Source organism: Onychomys torridus, chromosome 17 (assembly GCF_903995425.1).
Source record: "Onychomys torridus chromosome 17, mOncTor1.1, whole genome shotgun sequence".
Classification (NCBI taxonomy): domain Eukaryota; kingdom Metazoa; phylum Chordata; class Mammalia; order Rodentia; family Cricetidae; genus Onychomys; species Onychomys torridus.
Genome location: NC_050459.1, coordinates 59,406,789 through 59,423,139, shown reverse-complemented (window position 1 = coordinate 59,423,139; position 16,351 = coordinate 59,406,789). Strand labels below are relative to the sequence as shown.

The 16,351-nt window shown below is 40.2% G+C and overlaps 1 protein-coding gene across 2 annotated transcripts in view; it reads left to right on the top strand.

Moving 5' to 3' along the window:
• Psd3 (pleckstrin and Sec7 domain containing 3) overlaps nt 1–16,351 on the top strand; it is a 288,299-nt gene that overhangs the window by 57,831 nt on the left and 214,117 nt on the right. For both annotated transcript variants that reach the window (XM_036209203.1, XM_036209202.1), the window contains 2 exons: nt 15,339–15,542; nt 15,647–15,727. In XM_036209203.1, coding sequence (XP_036065096.1) covers nt 15,339–15,542; nt 15,647–15,727 — 285 coding nt within the window. The remainder of the gene's footprint in view (nt 1–15,338; nt 15,543–15,646; nt 15,728–16,351) is intronic.

Sequence of the window (16,351 nt, the reverse complement as noted above, 5' to 3'; positions counted from 1 at the left end):
GCTGTTTTCTACAGTAAGATTAGGAAAGAGCAGAAGACTAGATGACGGTGATATGTGCCCGCTGGCAAGTCTGCTAAGAGGAAATGAGCGCCTGTGCCTAGGAGTCAGAGCACTTGGCCTTTCATTTTATTGCTTGCAACTTTTAATTATGCAGTTCAGGGAATACCTCATTAACTCCCGAGTCTGTTTTTGTAAAATAATTGTAACTTTTATAAGGAGTTTATGAGAACTGAGTGATTTAACTATGTGGAACACCAGATTTTCATATCATACTGTCAAATGTATTGTCTCCATCCTTCCTGAACAGGCTGGCTCATATTTACCTTGGTTCAGTGCCAGATAAGAGTCCAGATTGACTCACTCAGTTGTCCCCCCCTTGAAGTCTAACTCTGTTTCTCCCGTCTCTTGAGTTTGTCACATGTAGCTGGCCGTGGAGCTCTGTGTTTTACTTCTTTTCTCTTAGTCATGTATTCATTGCCTTGTTGTGGAGTCTGTTCACTTGCCACCCGTTACTTGGGCACTGGCATCAGCTGCTCAAGAGTGCCATCCCTTCTTCAGTCTCTCCCTCTTAACATTCTCAAGGCATTTAACTGCTAGATACCATTGAGAACACTTTCTGAATTATTATGACTCATTTAATCCTAACATTTTCTATGAGCCTCCCAGTTCTCCCTTAGATGTGATTACTTTTTTTATTTACTTAAGAGTTCTTCCCTGATTCCCCTTTCTGAGCATTGCACACCTATATTTTGCTTACTCTTCTGTACTCAGTAATCTAGTGGTGTCTTGTAAAGCCACATGACTGTGCTAGTCTCTGGACTAAGGGACTCTCTCTCATTTCTATCAACTTCAGGTTCAGGTTGTGCAGAGCATAACCTCTTCAGCTGAGGCACTGGTTGCTCTACAATTTTAGCGTGTCTCAGCGCCTCAGAACATGAAATCCTTGATGGTAGGAGCTATGCTTTGCCATTCCTTCGTGTCATGTCTAGCATGAGATGTGACTCTTCAGCAACTGATGTCAGAGGGGAACTTTGTGGATTACTAGGCAGCCGGATCTTCCTCTCTAGCCTCTTGCCTTAGCAATGACATTAGACATCGACGATATCATGCTAAAACTATTCACATCCCTTTGATATGAACTGGTAATCATATTGCAACACCCAGAACTTAGAGTGCATTTGAAAGATAGCACACTGCCTCTGGCTATAGATATGTCTCAGTGTTCCAAGTACAAAATGGAAGTTGATCCAGAGTGTGTATGGCTATAGTTAGTTTTTAAAACATCAAAAGAAACCTTCAGAAACTTTCCAGATGGCCTTTGCCAGGGTTCTGTGCATCTGTTAATGCATTAAAGATAACCTCAGAGTGGGCACAAAAAATGCATCCAAGTTGCATTAAGCCACAAAACCAGAAACTTTTCCTTGGATCAGTTTGACAAAGTGCAAGCCCAGATCTGGATTCTCCACTTCTGTCCCTGTGTTTTTGTCTGTAGTTTGTGGTTTCTGGCCTGTTTGTACTCTGTCTGGTGTGTGTGTGTGTGTGTGTGTGTGTGTGTGTGTGTGTGTGTGTGTGTTTGTGTGTGCGTGCACGCGTAAGTGCACACACGTCTATTCTATCCCTGTTGCCTCTCTGATCTGTGTTCATGCCTGTGCCCAACAAAGGGCTTTGTTTTGTATTTATTAAACAACAGAAAAACATGGTGAGGGAAAGGAATGTGGACTTTTTTTTTACTAGAAATAGTTGAGTTTTACAGGAAAAAAGTTACATTACTACTCTTAACTGACTCAGAGTAGCTTTCAAAATCTCATGTCATCAACCTATCTACACACATCGCTTCCAACATTTATTACATATTTATTTTGTTTAAGTTGCTTTAAGCATGCTGTGTACTTTCAGCAAATGATTATGACAGCATATACATACATAAGCACATACATTGCTCTGTGTCAGAGGCAAGGAAAAGTATGAATGATGAAAGTTATGCATTTAGCTTATGTTGTAAAGCTGATTGCATGGGAAATCCAAGGCATAGTACATTTGCTTCCATTGTTCTCTTAAAGACAGGTTTAACTTAAACTGGCTGAGTAGACAGCAGGGTAATAGGTTAAATACATAGTCTTAAGTGATTTCACGACAGAGTATTAACTTAGCTGTAATGTCTGGTCAAATCTCATACTTTAGGGTCAAGAGATTTTCAGAAGAAATTACCACCACAGTTATGAAGGTTAACATGACTACTTCAACCTTCAGAAATAGTGTGCTACATATGTTACTGAAATCATTGTATATGATATGATATTCTCTCATTAATGGTGACATTTCTATTTATTCTTCTAAGAGGAAGTTTTCAAGGATCTTTAGGAGGGGGTGCCATTACATTTTAGAGAACATAGGATAACATCACATTGTGGCATTTCAAGAACAGCATAACAAATTGGACTTTGGAAGTTAGAAGAGAAATTGCTCTTGATATAATTCCATTTAGACCTAAAAATTGTCCGAATTCATGTGAAGAGTGTAGTATATTTGCATATGACAGAGAAATACCACCAACAGGAGATGGTCTGTTTGTCATCTTCTGTCTCTCTGCCCATCCATCCAGGAAGTTATTATGGGGTTTATTATAATTGTTTTTCATGACTAAGGAGGCTGAGAAGTCTCTGCATCACTGCAAGCTAGAGACCCAGGCAAGGTTGTTTGAAAGCCAGAGCTGGTAGTGGAGACTTCATCCGAGTTCCATTTGTGAGCAGATCAAGTTCAAGAAAAGAGGAAGGTGGACCTCTGCATTCAAGTGACCAGACAGACGCTTTGTTCACCACTTTGTTCCATTTAGGCCCACAGAGAATTGAATGATGGTCATTCACATGGAAAGGGGACATATTCTTTATTTATTTTCCAAATTCAAATGCTAGTCTCTTCTGGATGCACCCTTATGGGCACACTAAAATAGTGTTTACGCATATACCCAGGTATCCTGTGGTCTAGTGGAAAATTAGACAGCCTAGTGCCTCTTGCTGTAAGGAGAGGAAATACAAGGGAACTTGAGCATCTGAGCAAATACAGTGGCTTGAATCAACTGAAGCAAAGTACTGTAGGATGCTCCAATTTGTCTAATATTTTTAGAGTCAGATGTGAACTGCTAGGGTAGAAACCAGATCTTTACAGATCATCCTCAGTCTTTCAAAAATTTTGATATTTTTCAAAGTATAAAATAATAATTTCTCATTCTCCCTTTACCTTCTGAGTTAATATTTACCACTGTAAAGGACTTACTTTCCCCTAACACTGTATCCCCCCATGATTGTTACATTTTTTACCCTCTAATAAGAGACAATGTGAGTTGGGCGGTAGTGGCTCACACCTTTAATCCCAGCACTCTGGAAGGCAGAGGCAGAAAGGCTTCTGAGTTGAGGCCAGCCTGGTCTACAGAGCTAGTTCCAGGACAGCTAAGGATACACAAAGAAATCTTGTCTCAAAAATAAAACAAAACAAAACTTCAGAAAAACTGAAAACAAAACAAAACAAAAAGACAATATGGTTAGAATGTGGATGCCTGCATCAGTAGACATGGTCTTTTCAGTTACCCCTTCTCCATTATGAATCACAAACTGGGTTGCACCCCACTACCCCTTCTACATTATGGATCACAAGCTAGGTTGCACCTGTGACTCCTTATTTACAGATGATGCCATAATCTGCATTTTCTTGGCCAGTGTCCCAGGGAACTCTCACGTACAATAAAAGTTAAGAGCCACATAGGCTTCTGTACTGAGGACAGCTGCCATTTCCAAACCTACTGTGTGCGCTTTGAGATGTCAGTAACTCATTGACTTTAACCTTCAGGTCTGGGATGGGGCTGGGCAGGTTGATGTAAAACAATTGCCAAGTAATTTGAGTGCCTGAGTGAGTCTGCCACCTACAACAAACAAGCATGCACCAGCACTGCAGTAAGGAAGAAGGTGAGTAGTTATCACACAGAGGGTTTGAGAGCCACTGCCGACTTAAGAGGTGTGTCTGTGTGTCTGAATGTTTCAGTAGTTCTCTTGTTGAGAGACTGACTGAAAGTACAATTGTGGACTTGTGTGTTTCCCGACACCCTGGGCTGCAGTGCTGTGTGCTGCTGATGCTCTGACCAGGGATTCAGCCTCCAGTCGATCCTCGCAGATCTCTGCATTGTAGTCACATATTAAACAAGCTGTCTTGGTTTCTAGATTTTTAAATGGCTACTCCAAACACTACATTTATTTGTAGCATCTATTCTAAAGAATAGAATATGTGCCATAAGCTCATTGCTGGCCTTTGACTCTACTTGGGCGGTGGGGGTGGTGGTGGGGGTTGTGGGTTGTGGGAAACGTTTATCCTTATTTCTAGTTTGTAAAACTTAAGAACTCTAAGAAGCAGAAGCCATGGGAATGTTTAAAAACGTTTTAGGAATTGGAACTTTCTGGGGTGGGCAACTTTAATTCTCCCATTAACCCTTCAAGGCAGATGGTATTCTGTTATTTTCATATGAGGAAACAGAAGCTGAAAATGGAGCCATAATTTGTAGGTCTGTCAATCCATAACTTTTCCTCCTATCCAGACACTTTGTCCTTATTTCCATTTACCTAGAGTTATATAATGGATTATTGACTGTGCACTGTGCTTTAGGGTCTGGACAGGTTTGAGTCAGTTCCAGCTGTGCGTCTCAGGAGCTTGGTGTTTTGGAGAAAGCAGTTAACTTCTCTTTCATTAAGTGTGTTGTACTTTAGAAATATTTTCAATAAACATTTGTGAACATGGCAGGGTGTGTGTGCGTGTGTGTATTTGTGTGTGTGTGTGTGTGTGTGTGTGTATTTGTGTGTGTGTGTGTGTGTGTGTGTGTGTGTGTGTGTATTGTGCTTAGTGTAAAACATCTGTAATGGTGAGGTGAACACAGAGCAGGTATCTCATTTGCAGGAATGAGCTTTCTCCCAAACTTTGGCAGCATTTAATTGGGGGCTACTTCTGGAAGTATTTTGGTTGCTATGAAGTGACCAGCATGTGACAACATTGTGACAAGGTGCAAAGGCGTCATCCTTGGGTGACTTGGAGCTGGCAACGTTGTATTTGCAGCCCTTTGTGGAATTTAGGTTCTCCTGTGCCAGTCTGATTCCTAGGAGGACAGGACTTCTGACACCTCTAGAGATGACAGAGCAGAGAACTCACACCTTTGCTATTAATGCCACCTGACCTGTACTTCATTTCAGTGGCTATGGCAGAGTTCCTTTTGGAGGGCTTGTGGGGATTGATGTATACGACATCTGAGGCTTATGTTACCGGTCCTCCTCTCTGCTGTAGCAGTTTAGAACGCCAGACCAGACAGTCTTCATGAACTGTCTAGCTGAAGCAGTTTAGAACGCCAGACCAGACAGTCTTCATGAACTGTCTAGCTGAAGTCGGTATCTAAAAATGAGTTTTAAGAGTAGTGCAAAAGTGAATAGGATTTTCTGCCAGCCCAGAGGGAAGGATTGCGTCCTCCAGGTACAAGTCCCAGGATGGTAAGTGCGACTTGCATCTTGGGTGTTTGTCTGTCTGTTGACATGATTCGGTTTGGCTCTCTTTTTCTCCTCTCTGCATTTTCTTCCTTATAATATCTTTCTGGTATCCCTTGAGTGGTAGTTCTTATATGTTTTATAAATACAACAAACAAACCTGTCATGGATTTGAATAACTAGAGATGCCTGTCAAGTGGACAGATTTGCTAGGGACCCAGGGAAGGAAGATCAAGGGAATATATCTGTGCTTACCAACTTTCAAGTAATCAGAAGTTGATCATCTGATGTTTTTTTGTTTGTTTGTTTGTTTTCATTTTTGGCAAAAGGTAAGGTAAATAGGGTTAAAATGAATAGTGTGCTGAAATGTGTGTTCTCTGGAAGTTACCAGATGTGTGCTGGCTCTAGGTTCATCTCTGGTTTGCTGCTTCTTGTAGCAGATAGGAATTTCAAAGTAGCTCGTGTATGCACCTTGAGGCATTGAGGTCAACAGGCAGAGATGGTAACTAGAGTTCCCACTCCCAAACTTAGTATGACCCTTCTTTAGAAAAGAAAATAGATAAGTCAAATTTAAGTATTAATCATCTCTAGTATATTTGTGGTGCTCTAAGGATAATAGCAATGCTTAAAATGTCCTCACTTCACTGTACTGGAAAATAATATTTCAAAAGGCATTGAATGATTTGGGCGAATTACTCTAACATTTTGAATGATAATGTATGAGCCTTATACAAACCCCTGCAATTAAATACAGAAAATCAGATGACCAAAATAGCATATGCCGCCCCAAATAGAATTGACAGTGAAGAACTTAGTACTATCATTATTTGATTATCATGACTTACCAATAAATAAAGGAACAGAGTGCAGTCTTCTTAAAAATTAGATGGTAGAAAATTTTAAGGACACTATATATTAGTAAAAATAAAAATAGGCAGAGCATTCTAAAAATATACAATGCTTCTGCACTGACTGGGAGAGAAATCAGTTCCACTAGACAGAAATATGTTATTAGCTAACTATGGTGAAGTGCTTTGTGAGATTTGAGAATTCTATCAATAATTCTTAGCCTGAGGTATTTTTCCATCCAAATAAGTATTATTTTAGTTATTTGTTTTTGGTGCTTTTTGCCTATATAACACTTTTGTCTTATTACCAACTCATAGCACGATCTTTTTAGAGACTTTAAAAATGTCAATTAAATCAAGAAAGACAACAGTGTCGTTGTCCTTTGACACAGGAATGAACATCTGCTGGTCACTTGTCTGACAGGGTTCTTACTGCAGCTGCATGAGAAACCGCTCCAAAGTCCAAGACTGAAATGTGATAAGACAGATTATCTACAGGAATTGATGAAACATGTATTTGCAGTTGTGCTGAAAGCACTAACTACTTTCGCCTAAATTCTTTCCAAGGTTGGACAGGAGAAAAGTCAGGGGAGCTTTTTGGTTTTGTCTTTTCTTTCGCATCTCTGGTTCTCCTGGTCTCTCTCTTCCCTTTACCAGAAAGCTTGAGAACTAATTCTGGGGGATACACTGGGGTACAAACTGCTCTGCACAACTTGTAACACATCTTTACTACTTTCTTGGGCTTGTGGATTTTCTCCCTTCTCTCCAGACCAGATTTTCCATGTCCTTTTTGAGTGGCTTGAAAAATAATACGCTGATGAATTTTTTGAGAGTGCGCCTGCCTACCTCTTGGGAAGGCTGATTTTGTCATTACATTCTGACTTTGTCACTTCTGCTTTGGATAATGCTACACTTGCAACACGAGTCTTAAATGGTCTTTTTTAATAAAAAACCCAGAGCCAAGTATTGGGGTGAAAATTGAGAGATCAAAGAAGCAGAAAGAAGCCAGCCATGCCCTTACCACTAGGAAATCCTCAGCCAAGAGAGAGCGAGTTCCTGTTTCCTCAGACTGAAAGCCTGAGTCCTCACCGGAAAGATCTCAGCTGAACTGCTACTCAGAGCCTTTATGAAATCCTTAGTCTCAAGAGCCTCTGAGTCTTCACCTGACAGGGTCTTAGTTGAACTGCCTAAAAGGCCTAAAAGCTTAAAAGCCTCTAGTTCCTGGTCCTCAGGCCTTGTGTACCTTTCTGCTTCCCGCCATCACTTGCTGGCATTAAAGGCGTGTGTCCTTCCCCGGCAAAGACATGAGATCTCAAGTGCTGGGATGAAAGATGTATGCCACCATGCCTGGCTCTGTTTCCAGTGTGGCCTTGAACTCACAGAGACCTGGATGGATTAAAGGCATGTGTGCCACCACTGTCTGGCCTCTATGTCAAATCTAGTGGCTGTTCTGTTCTCTGACTAGGGTACACAGTATATCAGCCACATGGAACAGGTAGATAAGGGTGGAGCTGTCGTCTTTAGTCCTATTTCTGCCTTGTTGTCATGGAATGCTGTTGTTAGGTGACCCATGCTTAAGTTCTGCAGTTTGCTTTCTTCAGGCTATACGACCTAGGGCAGACAACTCCTAACAGGATTACAGCAGGATTTCCCTAGACTACCTCAGGGTCTCCAATGTAACAAGTAGATACATGCTCAGAGTTCTGCTTGTGCAGCCCTGAGACCTGCCAGGGGCTTCTTTTCTAACATTTGCATCAAAGAACATTGTTTAATTCACATGAAGAAACTGGACCAGGAATTGTAAAATGAGATGCTAATATATAAAAGGCTTGCCTTACTTGAGAGAGCCAGAAAATTTGTTGTTCTTTATTTGTGTGTGATTTTAAAGATCTGTTAATCCAGGTGCTCTTACAATCTCGGTGGTGGAGAGGTGAAGACAGGTGGGTCCTTGAGGCATGCCTAGTCTACTTGAATTGTAGGCCAGTGAGAGACCGTGTCTAAAATAAGGATAAACAGTGCCTGAGGAATAAATGACATTGGGGCTTGTCCCCAGAGCTCCAAATGCATGCGCATGAGCATGTATCCACACGTACGTATCCACACACAAATATACAGAACCGAAAACCTCGACTGGAATGGGGAGGGGACGTGTCTCACACTGTGGTTCCTGCTGCAACTCAAGAGGACGGGTGTCCTGATGGACATGGTGCAGCTTTTAGATGTTGGCAAACCGGAAGTAGGAAGGGTGGACATAGACATTCCAACTCAGAGACAGGAGCGTTGTTTAATAAGCAGTATATAACTTTAAAGTTGTAGCCACCACCCCTGTAAAGATTGCCTAGTTTTTGAAGTATCCACTGGCAATTTTGTAGCAAAATTTTTATACTTTTTCACCGGCCAATCCTAGATCCCTTCAAGCAGCCCCCTGTAAGACGAATCTTAAAAGGTCTTATTAATAAAAACACTTGGAGCCAGATATTGGGGTGAAAACTGAGAGATCAGAGGACTAGGACAAGCCACAGCCAACCTCTCCTCACCAACTCCTCAGCCCCCAGAGAGAGCTACATCGAGTATACCCACGCCTACATGCCTTTCAGTCCCTCCCCTCTTACTTCCTCTCTCTGCCCAGCTACATCACTTTCCTCTCTCTGCCCAGCTCTGTCACTTCCTGTCTGTCTGTACAGACCTCCAGACCTCTATGGTTAATTCCCCTTTAGTGCTGGGAATTAAAGGCATATGCCACCACACCTGGCTCTGTTCCCAGGGTGTTCTTGAATTCAGAGATCTGGATGAATCTCTGCCTTCCGAACGCTGTAGGAGTAAGGCCGTGTGCTACCACTGCCTGACCTCTATGATTAATATAGTAGCTGACTTTTTCCTCTGATCCTCTGATAAGCTTTATTGGGGTGCACAAATAAAATATCACCACAGCCCCCCTTATCCTTTCTGCTATATAGCCTCTGAGACCAGCGTACAATACTGACTTATTCAGCTGAACTTAAGCATGGAGAGAGGAGGCTGTCCAATGATATCCTGTGATTATTCTAGAAGGATGAGTCCTACTCCACATGAGTTATGCTTCTTTGCTTGCCCACTGGATTTAGGGTTCACTGATCTTAACTTGTACAGAGAAACTCCCGAGCAAATAATGATCATACAATGTTTTCGTACTTGATTGTGAGATATATGGTAATGATTCCTTTAAAAATATTCTTTTCAAATTACTGTGGTATGGTTTTCATTAAAGTGGATAACATTACAGACATTACATTCTCATTTGAGAGTTGGCACAAAAGAGCTGCAACTTAGGAGAACAAGGAGCCTGGCCTAGGGATTCTCTGTGCTTGGAGGAAGAGACAGGACAAAAGTTCAAGAACTCTGTCTCAAAACAAACAACAACAAACTCAGAAATCCAAATGCAGAAAAGTGAAAACCTGAATCTTTTGAGTTTATTTCATAAAGAAGCATCAATGCCTATTAGGGTAAAAAATTTTATTAGAAACCAGTGCTTTAGAGGCAAAAGTGCTCATTTGGTGGAGTCCTGCAGTCTGAGGCCCACTGTTGGACACACTGGCGCCCTCTTGTGGAATGCTGAATGTAGGACCCAGTAAACACTGTCAGGGGCCCCTCAAACAGAAGGAGCTACACAACTGTCTCCCTTATGCAGAGGGTCTAGTCTGGTCCGATGCAGGTTCCACAGTTGTCTGTCTCAAGTTCATGAGTTCCTATGAGTTTGGTTCAGTTGTCTCTGTAGATTTTCCCATCATGATCTTGATCATATAATCCGTCTTCTCTCTCTTCAACTGGACTCCCAGAGCTTGGACTGGTACTCCATCATCTTCTAAATTGTGGATCTCTGCATCTGCTTCCATCAGTTACTGGATGAAGGCTTTATGATGACAGTTAGGGAAGTCACCAGTCTGATTACCAGGGTAGGAAAGTTCAGGCACCCTCACCACTATAGTCTAATCTGGGGTCGTCCTTGTAGATTCCCGAGAATTTCCCTGGCACTCAGTTTCCCCATAATGTCTCCCTCTATCAAGATAACTCTTTCATTGCTCTCCCACTCCATCCCTCCCCCAGTTGGACCATCCCATTCCTTCATGTTCTCATTCCCCATTCCTTCCCCTCTATTCCCCCCCCCCCCCATCCCCAGTTTACTCATGGAGATCTCCTCTGTTTCCCATCCCAAGGTGATTTGTACCTCCCTCTTAGGGTCCTCCTTGTTTCTTATCAAAAACTATATTCTTGGTAGGAAGGAAAGTCAGTGAACAGGAGTGTTAAGAGCATTGTGAAGTACATGAAAAATCATGAACCATAAGCTGCCTGTGAGAAAGAAAATGCTATCCTGTTGGCCATGGTTGTTTATGGCATTTGTTTCCCAGGTGTGCAGAGTCAGTACAAAATATAGTGTGCAGAGAAATATAAACAACACATCACTCAGAACTGCCATGCACCTCTAATAGTAACACTCGCCTCCAGTAATGCTATTCACCTGAGATCATCTAACACTGGGTCAGCACTCACTGTGTGCCAGCTAAGTGCTGCCTATAGGCTGCTCATCCAAGAGTCTAGAAAACAGGTAGAAGGGAACCTCTTACATGTAGGAGAGCTTCAGGGAGGGGCTGGGCATGGGCAATGGGACTCTAGGACCCAGCCCAGTTCTTCATGCTGTATGCTGATCAGTTGCTATTGCTAGCCAGCTCCTAATACACATGTCCTCACAAATGCTTATCAGGTTCCTGATGATGGGCCAGTAATGGATCAAGGATTTGGAATATTTCAGTAAACAAAATACAACTAAAGAATAAATAAGAGGCTTGAGGGGGTTCTCCATAGATTCAAAGTTCCCAGAAAAGGGAGAATATGACTCTAAAGGAGAAGTTATTGTCTGCTTGTGGCGGGCCTTGTATAATATGCTCCGGGGTAAGAACTTTTGTCTTGAGTAAGAGTTTTGTAAAGTGGGCATATTATTGCATTTCTAGTAGTGGTAGGGGGGCTAGGAGAAAACAATGAAAACACATGGAAAAGGTTTTCCACTTGTATAGAGGGGGCATTAGAGGAGACTCAGTTCACCATCAGCAACTGAAAGTCCTGAGCAAATAACAGAAACCTAGCAGAAATATGAAGTAAATCACAGAAGCAAGTCAAAACATACCCTGAGGGTATCATTGTGGACCCAAAGATAGGAACATTGTTACAGCTCTTTAAGTTTTGAACAAGTATTTTTTTGAAAATAAGGTTGTCAGACAAAATATAGAATGCCTAGTTAATCTCGAGTTTTAGAGAGTGATTTAAAAAAAATAGTATAAATATGTTCTTGCAATATTTGGTAAAGATGTATACATGAAGCACTATTTTGTACTTACCTGAAAGTTAGTCACCTGGGCATTTTATTACTTTGATTTGGAGAAATCTAGCAACCTGTTAAGAATAAAAGGTTCTGGGAAGGCATAGTGATCACACATTCCATGATCTGATTTGGATTGTTGAGAGTTGCCACGGTTACTTGGCTGTGGGAAATAAAGCCTTCACTTCACTTAAGCATTTCCTAGAGTACAGGGGTGGGGACACTTAAGTAATTGGTAGAGATCTCTTATGAGATTGCAAAGACAAGACTGAAATACACAGAAGGGAGACATCTGACTACTGAAAACATCTTCTATTCCACAGACTACAGGGACATGGTTTCCTGTATATAGGGAAAGAATGGGGTGTTATCTCCTTTGAGGGCTCATCCAGTCTGCTTTATCAAGTGCGAACAAGGCAGGGCTGCTTTGTTTTCCTCTTCATACACAGTGGTCCCTGTGTTCTGGGTCCTGTTTTTATTGGGGCTGTAAAAGCGTTTACAGAAACCCCAACAGTAAACAGGGCTGAGATGTGAGGTCATAGAAACATGACCTCACAGGGGTCAAATCCTTGGAAGGCTGGGTAGTTGAGCAGAACTAGAGTGAAGGAAGAGAAGGGGGAGCTTCAGTAAGAAGGATGGCCCAGACATGCCTTAGCCGTTGTCATGAGTATTACATTGTGTGTACTTTATTGCTGGTGAGTTTGTATTGTCATCATAGTGTGAGGATTTCTGGCTTAAAAACAAACATTTTCTGTTTGGTTCATGTAATCTCATAAGCTGCGGGGGGGAAAAAAGGACAGATTGAAGACATCTAGCAAAGAAGGAGTTTATCGTTCTTTGCTCCTCATTTTCTTCTTTTACTGAAAGTTTTTATTTATTGTTTTAAAAGAAGATCCAGAAAAGTCGGATGTACATAGATTTTACAGTCACATCTCTTTCTCCCACCTCCCACCCCCCATGAGAGAGAGTGAAGTCAGCTAGGTTGGGTAAGAGAATAGAAGGAAGAAGCAGATGGATGACATGAGGACTGTGAGAAAAATAACCAGGAGCTTTATTAGTATTGTTTTTGAATTTATAATTACATTTGAACAAAATTGGTCTGAGTGTATCAAGTTATTAGACCCCATTTCTTGCATGAAGTGATTAATAAAAAAAGCCATGAGTATTCTGAGAAATGAACAGTAATTAGTGGTGTGCTGATAAAGAAAGCTCTTTCTTTGACGTTTGTTTCTATGACATTATAGCTATTATGTAGAGAAAGACTATTAGAAAACTTGTGGAAAAACAGCCCCAGGAAGAAAGTGTAAGTGTGTGCGTGTGCATGTGTACGCATACTTATGTTTGTATGCATATATGTGTATGTATATATGTGTGTTTGTATTTATGTATGTATATGCATATGTAGCTTATTTGATTGTAAGCAATATTCTTGGGATATTTTACATCCTACTACTGATGTGGTAAAAACTGTGACTTTCCCTTAATATGAAATTTCTATGAGTTTATTTACATAAATGTGCTCTAGTTAAATATAAAGTTTTCACACAACGATTGGCAGCTTTAACTAAGTAGGTTCAGAATGAAATTGATGAAAAATATATTCATTTTATGATGAGATCATCACAAGGAAGCAGCTAGTTATTATTGTATTTTCTGCTGGAAATTGAAGGTGGCTTATTAAGAAAGGTTACCATGAAACCTTGTTTATATAGGTCCATTTCTGGTTAGCTCATTGTTTGCTGTTGACAGTGGTCTGTAATTGGACTTGAAGGTGAGAATGATTACTAAGGGTTCGGTCCTCCTCCAGTGTTTGTGCTCTGACTTGCCCTGTGGTCTCTCCTGGGAACAATAAGTTGACCTGTGCACTGAGTCCAGTTTTCACAGAGGCGGGTGGAAAAGGCAGTCTGACATAATAGCCCGTGCCTCTGCTCTCCACTCTTAGATCTGGGTCCTGCTGATCGTGGGCTGAGGAGGAGCTGCTATTTAAGGGAAGCAATCAACCAATGACTGGACAGTTGTTCAATTAACATTTTTATTAAAAATGCACGTTTTGGTAAAGGAATCCATCCAGGATTGGTGACCCCTTTGCTTTAATCCCAGCACTCAGGAGACAGAGACAGGAGGATCTCTGTGCATTTCAGTCCAGTGTGGTTTATATAGTATGATGTTCTTGGCCAGCCAGGACTACATAATAAAACCATGACTCAAAAATAGAGTAAATGAATAGCATATTAAAGATAAAATATTGAAATAATTTGGAAACCATCTCTCACCGGAATTTTAGCAGTTTCCCAGTGCTTAACTACATGTCCGAGGAAGGAGGTGACATTAATACAGGGGTTTTTCTAATATTGTGTGATGAGACTTGTTTACAAATACTTTTTTTTTTTTTTTTTTGGTTTTCCGAGACAGGGTTTCTCTGTGTAGCTTTGCACCTTTCCTGGATCTCGCTCTATAGCTCAGGCTGGCCTCGAACTCACAGAGATCCGCCTGGCTCTGCCTCCCGAGTGCTGGGATTAAAGGTGTGCGCCACCACCGCCTGGGTCAAATACTTTATAAAAGAACAAAACATAGCAATAGAAAAATCACACATGGTTAAAAGATCCACTTAGAGGTATATGATAGAAAAGAGAAGTATAGGATCAAATTCAATGTATGAGTACAAAAGCACATTGGGATAAGTTTTATATTATACCTGACTTTAAAGAAATTGTTTTTTCTTATTCTCATGTTATATATATATACATAAATATATATATGTATATATAAATGTGTGTGTGTGTATATATATATATATATATATATATATATATATATATATATAAAGCATATCCACAATTATTTAAAAGGAATGTTAAAATATACATTTTTGTACTTAAGTACCTGTGAGAAGACAGATTTTTTTCAAAATACTTCAATCAAAACAATAAATTAAGAGTTTAATCAACAGGTGGTTCTGATAATCCTGTTTTCCTCTAAGAGCTAGCCAGCAATCTGTAAAAAAAACTGTAAATCACTTAATTTTTTATTATTGGAGAATCTGTTTTTTAGCAAAAAAAGTGTATTAAGTATATTACACAAAGTGAATTATTTCTGAAAATATTAAATGCTTTACATTTTGTTTTATTTACCAATATGGTACATATCAATAGATAAAATTGACATTGAACAGAAACTTATTGGGGTTTTCAACACTTAAAAATAATAAGGTTCTAAAGTCAAAATCATTTGTTTAGGTCTTAGGCCAGTGATTTTCAGCCTGTAGGTTCCGACCCTTTGGGGGTGTCATATGACCCTTTCACAGGGGTCACTTAAGACCATTGGAAAACACAAATATTTACATACAATTCATAACACTAGCAAAATTACAGTTATGAAGTAGTGACAAAATAATTTTGCAGCTGGGGTCACCAAATTAGGAAGGTTGAGAACCATTGGCTTGGACAGTTATTTTTATAGTCTTTAGAAATAGAGTGCTTGAGTATTTGGTGTGAAATATTTAAATAGAAAACAGTCTTATTTAAAATAATTTTATATAGTTGATGTTACATTGTTGCAATATCTTCATCCATTATTTCTCTTTTGCTGTACAAGAACATTTTTCTATTTTCTTTTCTCTTTTTGAAGTGGTGGCCATAGCCATGCAGAGGTGAAAGCACGACCAGATGCTCATTCTGAAATGGGGAGCACTGAAATTCTGGAAAAAGAGACCACAGAAAGTCTCAGTAACGGTACTCACAGCAACGTGGAAGCAGCGAAACGATTGGCCAAACGCTTGTATCATCTAGACAGGTTCAAAAGATCAGACGTCGCAAAACATCTAGGCAAAAAGTATGTTCTTGAGGCTGTTATCTGTCTGACCTTGTTTTCTGTTTCTTTTCTTTTTTTGGAATAGTTGTCAATTCAATAAACAACTCTACTCTGTTTCCTTACAGCAATGACTTTAGTAAGCTTGTTGCGGAAGAGTATCTGAAGTTTTTTGATTTCACAGGGATGACGCTGGATCAGTCTCTCAGGTAGGATGAAACATCACTTCTGCTCTTCATCACCTCTAAGTCGCGACTTCTTAGCAGAGGGAGTCGTGTGCTCTGGTTAGGGTCTGCTTCCTGTTTTCACCACGATTACATTTGCTTTGTGGGTTTAGATGAGTGTCTGGATCCTAAACAGAGAATATGAAAGAAAGAAACATGAACTGATATTCTGCATCTAATAATAAACTTGAGTCCATATAGCATAGGATAGTATGACCTGAAATCAAATCTGGGAAAAATGTCTCTTTTGAGCGTTTCTTTTTAATTTTTCTATTGCAGTTGAAATATGCAGTTAAATTTCTTATCAACCATTTTAAAGGACACTGTCACTGGCATGAATACATTCATAGAGCTGAACATCTGCCAGTCGCTAATTTCTTTTACTTTGCTCCTCTGGGAGCTAAAACTGCCTGATGAATGAATAACTCTCCTTTTCCCTAGAAACCACTCTTTTGACTTTGTTAACTACTTCATATGCCTGGCATCACATAGTATTTGGAGAGGTTTTTTGGCTTGTTAGGTATAATGGTCTCAAGGATTTTGTATGTTGTAATTTATCATAGGATTTTTATTTATTTATTTTTTTTTTGCCTTCTTAAACTGAGTAAT